General features: G+C 35.9%; 1 protein-coding gene across 1 annotated transcript; it reads left to right on the plus strand.

Moving 5' to 3' along the window:
* The first annotated feature begins 201 nt into the window (after positions 1 to 201).
* LOC7463401 (uncharacterized) lies at positions 202 to 6,047 on the plus strand. Its single transcript, XM_002320550.3, has 6 exons — positions 202 to 383; positions 1,114 to 3,467; positions 3,549 to 3,624; positions 3,791 to 4,176; positions 5,163 to 5,261; positions 5,376 to 6,047. The coding sequence occupies exons 2-6, from the start codon at positions 1,173 to 1,175 to the stop codon at positions 5,532 to 5,534; spliced, it is 3,015 nt and encodes a 1,004-aa protein (XP_002320586.2). The 5' UTR covers positions 202 to 383; positions 1,114 to 1,172; the 3' UTR covers positions 5,535 to 6,047.
* The last annotated feature ends 2,889 nt before the right edge of the window (positions 6,048 to 8,936 follow it).

Genomic DNA, 8,936 nt, shown 5'->3' on the forward strand with positions numbered 1-8,936 from the left:
CAATAAAGATATTTAGAGGAAAAAAGCCACACTATTTATATTGCAGGCAATTTGTTGGGTCTTAAGCGTGGCCCATTAGATTCGTTTGTTACAAATCAATGCCGTATGATCAAAATCAAGGGTGATGCTAAGCCCGTAGTTCAGCATATCCGCATAAATTATTTGGACGCAAGGGTTTCCGTATTTTATTTCCTCAAAGACAGCAATCTTGTTGGCGCCAAAAACACTTTGGCGCCACATTTGTTCCTTTTTATGTGCAATCCCCAGGTCTCCCTCCTCCCCTCTGTATCACATGGCACCTCACTCTCTCCCTTAGCACAGATCTCACTTTACGAGCTAACCCAAACTCTCTCCCTTTCTCGATTCTTCATTTTCAATCTCAGGTAAATTTCTTTTCAGCTCTGGTTAGATCTGCTTTCTGGCGGCCGATTTGTTTTCTGAACCGGCCGAACTAGGTCTATTAGGGTTTTTTTTTTTGTAGTTCAGGTTGCCGAGACAGAGGTATGATAGACGAAGAGTCGGGTAGACTGATTGTGTATGTTTCTTGTTGTAACTGCAAAAAATTGGAGAATTAAGAAGTGATTTGATGTTAGATTCTTTGGAGTACGAACTAAAAATCGTAATTTAATTTTGCATTTCATGATTTTCAAGATTAAAATATATAGTCTGGTTCGAATTCTGCAAGTGTTAGTTGTTAAGAGCTTGGGTTCACTCTTATAGAGTAATTTACAGTTTTTGCATGGTTTTATATAATGCAGAGTGGACATAACTCTGTGAATTGAGTGGGAATAAGACGAAGAATTGATGGTTTTGTATTGTTTAAAGTAAGAGTTGTAAATTATTATCAGTACCACTCATGCTTATTCATGCCTCTTATACCTTAATTGATTGATTTAAGTTTTCTCTTCTCTAACCGAAATTATATACGTGTATTCTGATTTATTTCCTTTCACTAGGTTTTATGCACTTTTATCACATCTCTCCTTTTCAATATACCCTCTGAATTCAAGTTTGCACCTGCAAAATGAAAGATGACAGTATTTTACCTGTGGTTATGCTCCATCAATGATTGCTTGCATTAGCATGCGTTATTAAAAGTTTATCTTGCTTTAGGGCTTGCATTCTGGGCTCTGCGATAACAGAGAGGAAAGTACAAGTTCAAGTTTCACCAAATGGAGTTAAGGAGTTGCAGTCATTTGCATTTTATCCAGACTGTTGAAGGCGGTAAAATGATGAATGTGTTTCGTGGAAAGCCTGCACTGAAGTTCAAGGAGCTCAAAGATATATATGAAACTGGTGAGGCTGGAAATCATCATTTGCTCCCAGCGGCTAGACCAAAACTTGAGCTCGAGGACTGGTCAATTGACAGTGACAGGGCGGAGACTGAAAGTCTACATGTGCTTGCAGGAGCAACAATAAAAATTGAGAGCGAATCTCCGGAGTCAAACTGCAGCAGTGTTGTCGATGGAGGAAAAACTGAATCAGACGATGTTAACTTTGGTACTATGACGCTGAAGCAATTTAAGGAGAGATACAAATCAAAGAAAAGGAAACTTTCACGAAATGCTGGTTTGATTGGACAAACCAGTGAAACTTGCTCCCCTGCTAAACAAGAACCTCCTGACTCACAATTTGAATTGGAAGAACTCGAGGCTATGGAGCCCCTTAGTAGTTGGAAATCCAGAATTTTAAAGAGTAGGAAGAAGAAAAGAAAGTGCAGATTAGAAAGCAGCTTTTCCAGTTCATCTGAAAGTGCGCCATGTATAGTGAAATCTAAGAGAGAGAAAAGTGACCAGGTCATTTTTCAATCTAGTGGGATTTTACCTGCACCTATTGATGTTAAAGTTGAGGTTATGGAGCCTATTTCCTTTGATTGCCGATATGTGACTTTAATAAATTCCTCGGGTGGTTGTGGTGAGCCATTGGCTTCTAGTCTTGTGGTATCTAGTGGAGAGCCTGAGATAGCTGATGGTTGTGTTTTGGGGACTGGAACGTTAATTGTATCCGTTGAAGAGCCTGAGACAGCCAATTATGGCGGTCCTCCAATGCCAGTGTTTTCCAGTGATGAGCCTCAATGCTGTGTTGTTAATGATCAATCCTATGAAGGCAGGGGTCATGTTAATCCTGAATCAATTCTTGATGTTAATGCTTCTTGTGGGGAGATATTGACGGTGGATATAGTTGAAGCAATCAGTGTCCCGTCTTCAGATTTGTCCCTGTCAGAAATAAAGGAAGAAGATTATGTTGTAGATTCACACCCCAGTGTTGACCCCGCTGGAGTAGTCTCACCAATTAAGGGTGATAGCTCCATTGCATACAATGACTCCCAAAGTGAAGAGTCTGAGAGAGTTGAGGATCATGGTTTTGAGACTCACAAGTCAACTTTCTTCAGTAATGAGCTCCAATGCTGTGCTGTTAATGAAGAATCCTATGAACCTGTGGAGCATGCTGATCCTAAATCAATGCCAGATGTAAGAGCCTCTGGTGGGGAGATAAGAATGGTGGATGTTGCAGAACTAACTACTGATCATAAGCCTGAGAGAGTTGAGGATCATGGTTTTGAGACTCACAAGTCAACTTTCTTCACTAATGACCTCCAATGCTGTGTTGTTAACGAAGAATCCTATGAACCTGTGGAGCATGCCGTTCTTAAATCAATGCCTGATATAAGAGCCTCTGGTGAGGAGATAATAATGGTGGATGTTGCAGAACTAACTACTGATCATAAGCCTGAGAGAGTTGAGGATCATGGTTTTGAGACTCACAAGTCAACTTTCTTCACTAATGACCTCCAATGCTGTGTTGTTAACAAAGAATCCTATGAACCTGTGGAGCATGCCGTTCTTAAATCAATGCCTGATATAAGAGCCTCTGGTAGGGAGATAATAATGGTGGATGTTGCAGAAGTAACTACTGATCATAATTCATGTTTGTCTTCAGCAGAGCTAAAGAAAGAATCTTCTGCTGCATACCCACATCCCCAACATTGTGGGGATGACTCCATTGAGGTCGCTTCCCCAAGCAAGGATCATGCATCTGATATGGGCAATGACTCTCAAAATCTTCATGGCATGCACGAGTTGTCAGAGTCTAAAAGTTACAGTCAAGTTCCTGACACCTCCATGGTTAATATCTCTCATTCTACAGAACTCAGCAACAGACATGGTTTACATCTCTCCGAAGATGAAGCAAAAGACGATAGGCCTCATGTTGAAGCCAGCGTGATAAGCAGCCCTGTCAGTGGCTTTATCTCACTCAGGGATTCAAATTTATGCTCAGGTCAAGATGGCTGCTTAGCATCTGCTGCAGCTAAAGAAAAGAAGGCCCCACTATCTGCCTGTGCCGATGCAGCAAGAAAGTTCTCTGCAGTAACCTGTGTTGATGAACCTGTAACATTGGCAAATGTTCAGGGACGCCATCACTCAAAGCTACAACATCTTCCTGAAAAGCTCCTTTCGACCCGGAAGGTGCGTCAACCACAGCATGTATATTCTTTAATTTTTCTTTTATAATTCTCTGAAGTTGATAAAGCAGTACTTACATTTCAGGCAATTTCTCCAACATCTCAAAAAAAACTGTGCAAGGCTATGGAGGCCAGTGACTTAGACGATGAAGAATATTACAGTAAGTGAATAAGATATCACGTTTAGATTTATGGACCATGCATTTTGTTTTCCTGATGCTGGTAAAAAAAAACTTCATTTTTTCATTTGGATGAAGGTTTTTTACCTTGTCCTCACTCACCCTAACTCCAAATTAAAAGAATTTGTCGGGTTGTTGATGATTGCAGAGTATACAAGGAAATTATGCTACAGGAATTTGAATGGGAATAAGATTGGTAGGCTTGGAAGAGCCAATCAAAACCAGAGAGTTGATCTCACTATTAGCCCTGAGCGGATCACCAGGAAACCAAAGAATGATAAAAATGGTTTCCATCATAAAGGCATTCTCAAGGTTCCTCAACCTTCTGGAACTGTACCACGTTTTGGCACAGGGTGCAGCTCTGTCCAAAGCTGTTCAGAGAGTGCCATTTCATTTTCACAGAAGCAAATGCGTGATATTGAATCTATTGCAACTAAACTTACAAAAGAGTTGAACTCCATGAAGGATGTTGTTCAAGAATCATGGCACTCCAAGGTCTATCCAGCTACGCCCTTGAAATATAGTGCAGATGAGGTATGTTAAGATATAAAATTGTAGACATTTTTAGCTGTACATCCAACCTGTGCCCACATCCCAAAATTTTCTTTTCTCAAAATATATTAGGTGAAGTATAAATTTAAAACTGATGTTTTTTATGTTATATTTTTTATGCACTATCAGTCAAATGCAGACAACAGAGTAAAAATGCACAACACACTAAAGAGGCCTTCTGAAACCAAATGAACTTGTGTTTTTGTCTTTTTTCAAATCCATTTCTTTGATTTGAAAAATTTATGTTAATTATCTTAATCACATCATCAACATGACTACGAGGTTGATTTGCAGTTTGTATCAACTTTCCTTCAACTCCATCCAGTCCTGCGTTGCAATTTTTGTTCTTGTATCTCGATTAAGTTCTCTGCCACAATGCTCATACTTCTGAGTTCCGAACCCGATGTAACTCGTATTTTTGTGCGGAACTTTTCCATTCACCTAGTGGATTACTTCCATGTTTAGAACAATTAATTATACACTCAAACATAGTTCTCTCTATTCTTGTAATCTGATTTTTTTTCTGTCTTGACCATTGTTTCATAATAGTTGAATGAGGCTTTTTGGCTAAACTGAGAACGATGATGAGATGGTTTGATTTTAAGTTCTGAAGAACACTTCAGCACAAACAGTTTAACTCCCTTTTGAATATCAATTCACCTGTTTGAGGCTGCTCGAGGACTTGACCTTTGTATTCAACCTACATAATTGACTTAATGCCATCTGTGTTTTGCGTCCTTGCACCTCTTTGTTAGGATTTGAAATTGATTAGAGTTTGGAAACCGATTTATTTTTCACATTACAAGAAGCTCAAATTTTCGATGGTGAAATGCAAATTTTGCAGAATGTTATTGACAACTATGTATTCTTAGTTTCTTACATGATTTTGATTGCTTTTCATTGTGTTTGGCTATATGGTCTGAATGCATGTACAGTATGATTAAGTGTAAATTATCTTAATTTGGCAGGTGAAAATTGCTGTTCAAAATGCAACAAGAGTGGAAGAAAGTGCAAGAAGATGGCTTTCCATCATGGCAAGGGATTGTAACCGTTTTTGTAAAATCATGGTTTGTGTCTTATCATACTTCTGGATTCAGGGCATGATTTTGAAAAACAGAGACTGCTTGTATACTTAATTATGTACTGAGGTTTTTACTGATATTTCGTTTGATTGATCTCAGAAATTGACTGACAAAGCTTCTCCGACTTCTGGAAATGTGGTCCACAAGGAGAAGAGGAAGATAGTTTTTGCTGATGAGGCCGGCGGAAAGCTTTGTGATGTCAAGACTTTTGAGAATGACACTGCTTCTGTCACAGGGTCTTCTAGCAGTGACAAATAGGTAAATTTCGATTAAATAAAGGATGAAGCTTTTGTCCACTGTACATTTAGTTCATCCCATTTTCTTTTCACTTCTGGAGAGGGATGCTTTTGGATATTTGAGTGCTTATCTGATGCTTTCTAGAAAAAGGCAAAATGGGATATATGGAGTATGATGAGGCACGTCTTAATCTAAGGGTAAGTTGTGCCTGAGTTTAGGAGAGAAGCTAGCGTAAGAAAGTAGTTGTATTCAGCTGGAAAGCAGAATGGTGCTGACTCCAATTACTGATAGCTAGAGAATAGGAAAGTGTGTGCTTATACTTTTCTTGCCTCGTTACTTGAAATTGAGGCATTTTGTTCAATCTTGTGTTCTTGTCCCCAGCCCAAGAACAAATGTATAATTGTGGTTGGCTGGCATTTCCTATGATGTCAGTTAGCGTTACATCAACAAGAGGAAAATCACATCTTTGCACTGCATTTTGTGGAGTTTGTCTAAAGATAATCCCAGTTTTTCGGCCTCCATTCTCTGTTTTTATTCCTTCAAATATGATTTTCTAGCTCTTAATCCTCATACCTGATTACAAGTTTTGAATTGAAGATTTACAAGGGGAAACATCTATCCTGCTAGGAACCTTTCCAAACAATCAAAACATCATGTATGTGCGCCATCTTTCTGTGTTTTTTTTTTTCCATTAATTAATCAATGTTGCTTAGCAATTGATCAGAAGCACTCTGTACATCACATCAACATTTTAAAAGCAATTGAATCAAAGATAGATCCACCACAGTAAAATAATTTTTGCAGGTTGCCGGAGATGTTCCAATATTTGTTCTTTCACAAGTCTGATTGATTACAGATAGAAAGCAAAGCGAATCTTTGAGTGTGGTTGCGTTGCTTTTTAAAGTACTTATTTATAATATTAGTGGATTAAAATAATCTAAAAACACCAAAATATAATTGTTTTTTTCTTTACATGAGAATCACGTAACACGACCTCCCAAATCTCCAAGAATGCCTGCACAATAACTCCATGACTCTGTCTCCACTGCAAAAGTTCCTCTAAATCCTCAGCCTCAAATATTTGCGTTTCTAATATCATCTCCAACATAGACCTCTTGAAGTCCCGGCATGGATCCTGTGATTTCTTCGCAACCGCCACGCTTTTCCACCAACTGTGCATGCTATCATCCGCTTCAAAACAGATGAACTCACCGGAGAAGTAATCTCCTGGAGCAAGTGTAATTGAAATGGTGCCATCTTGGATTTCTTCCAAGCTGTTGCAATGTTTTGAATGGAGAGTTTCCAATGCCAGTTGATTATATTAGAGAAACAGAGTTAAGAAATTTTTAATTTTTAATTTAAAATTAATATGTTTTAGTAATTTTAGATTGTTTTGATATATTAATATTAAAAAATAATTTTTAAAAAATAAAAAAATATATTATTTTAATAAATTTTTAAATAAAAAATATTTTAAAAAACAACAACAATTCTCATTCAAATACCGCATGTGGCCTCCTCTCCTTTAACTTTTCTGAAGACAGAAATTAAATGATACGCTGCGTTTTGAGGTTAAAACACAGTAAAACCAACGGTCCTCTGCATTCAAATTCCATCAGCCCTAATTTCCTTCTCTTTTAACACAGAAGCTTGCATCATCTCCAGGGACGACAAAGTCTTTGATCTTTTCCACTTGTTCAATGAAACTTGGCGTCCTAGTTTTTTTTAATTTTATTTAGCTTGCTCACTTTGTTTCCTGTAGGTCTATTAAAAGTTCTGTAATCTGATTTCCCAGCTATTCTATCCATTGAATGGCTGAATTCACAGGAAGAATCATACGAGAAACTTCTTGAAGAAAGTAGAGTTTCGATTTCTTCACCAGCAACACCAATACTACTAAAGCATCCACTAGCATCGATGGACAAAACACTTGTTTTGTCCTTCTTTTTATTGATATTAATTTCTTTATATCTGTTTTTTCCTGTTGCCATAAAAGGTGCTATTGTTAGTGTATATATAAGGTAGCAAATCGATGAATTATAAGTGATATTGAATTTGTTCATATAAATATATTTAATTTATTAATAAAAATTTATTTATTTTTAATGTTTATTCAATATTTTATTATTGAATATAATAATTGATTAATAAATCTAGAGTAAAAATAAAATTTTTGGGACAAAAATTATTTGTAAAGGAAATTATAAAGTTTTTATAAATATGAGATTCCTATTGCGTCAAAGTATTGTTTCTAAATATTTCTGCTCAATGCTCTATTAAAACTGAACATTAGTTAGAGTTGTTAAGACTAATGTATATTATCTTCTTTTATTTATAAAAGGAAGTAGTTATTGTCATAAGTTAATGTATAAGAAACAACTAGAACTAATATGTAGATGCTTGTTGGATGATATGTACACTAAATTGACCCACATGAGAATTTCATATGGAGAGATCACTTGTGTCTATGTAAAGACTCACATGATAGTTGTATAAGTGATACTTAAACTTGATATCACTAAGTTATTTTATACAGGGTGTGTTATGTTTTGATCCTGCTACACGTTATCCTAATCAAGGGTAGCAAATAGATAAATATTGGGTATAACATGAACTATATGAATGTATTTAAGTAATCAATAGAGGATTCATCACCCTAGATGAATTAGAAAAAATGTTTCATATGTTCTCAAATAGTATTAAATGTAAATCCTTGTGTAAGGGGAAATAAGATTTGAAAAGAGTTTCAAATCTTATTCAAAGAATCAATGACTATGGTGTTAAGAACAAAAATAATTGAAACATTGTTGATGAAGGGATGATAATTACACTAAGAAAGTGATGATAATTATACTGAGAAACTGGTCACTAAAAGTTTAAGTCAAACCACTTATAACTTTCCTAATATTTAGAGGATCATGACAGGTTGCTAGACATTATACTTGATCTTTAAATATAAATCAATCAATTATTGAATTGATAATAAATTAATTATTTTAATCCTATTTTATTTAGGATGTGACTTATATTTGGGTCAACTTATTAGGAAATCTAATGGGTCATACACATAAGAACTATTGGTCAGAAAGTAAAATGAAATGATTAATCAAGTGTGACTTCATTGTAAATAAGTTTTAGAAATTAAGGACTAGAGTGTAATTTATACATGGAATTAATATTCTAGACCTAGAAAAATCAAGTAGGGACTTGATTGAATAAATTTATAAAATTGTCTTGAAATAATATATGTGAGTTCAGGGGACAAATTGATATTTTATCATTTATAAGATTTTTAGGTTTTTTTTTTTAAATAGAAAGCTATGCATTTTATTTTTTTACGAGTGAAGTACAATACAAAAATATCTAAAACACAAAAGAAAAGAGCTAGCACACAAAAGTATAGCTATTCCTCTATTCTAAAAG

The sequence above is a fragment of the Populus trichocarpa genome, chromosome 14 (assembly GCF_000002775.5).
Source record: "Populus trichocarpa isolate Nisqually-1 chromosome 14, P.trichocarpa_v4.1, whole genome shotgun sequence".
Lineage (NCBI taxonomy): Eukaryota > Viridiplantae > Streptophyta > Magnoliopsida > Malpighiales > Salicaceae > Populus > Populus trichocarpa.

Excerpts from the sequence above, each read along its gene's own strand:
- LOC7463401 (XM_002320550.3), top strand. The coding sequence starts at position 1,173 with ATGGAGTTAAGGAGTTGCAGTCATTTGCATTTTATCCAGACTGTTGAA. Across the intron at positions 3,625-3,790 it reads AGACGATGAAGAATATTACA|AGTATACAAGGAAATTATGC; the intron begins GTAAGTGAATAA and ends TGATGATTGCAG. Across the intron at positions 5,262-5,375 it reads ACCGTTTTTGTAAAATCATG|AAATTGACTGACAAAGCTTC; the intron begins GTTTGTGTCTTA and ends GATTGATCTCAG.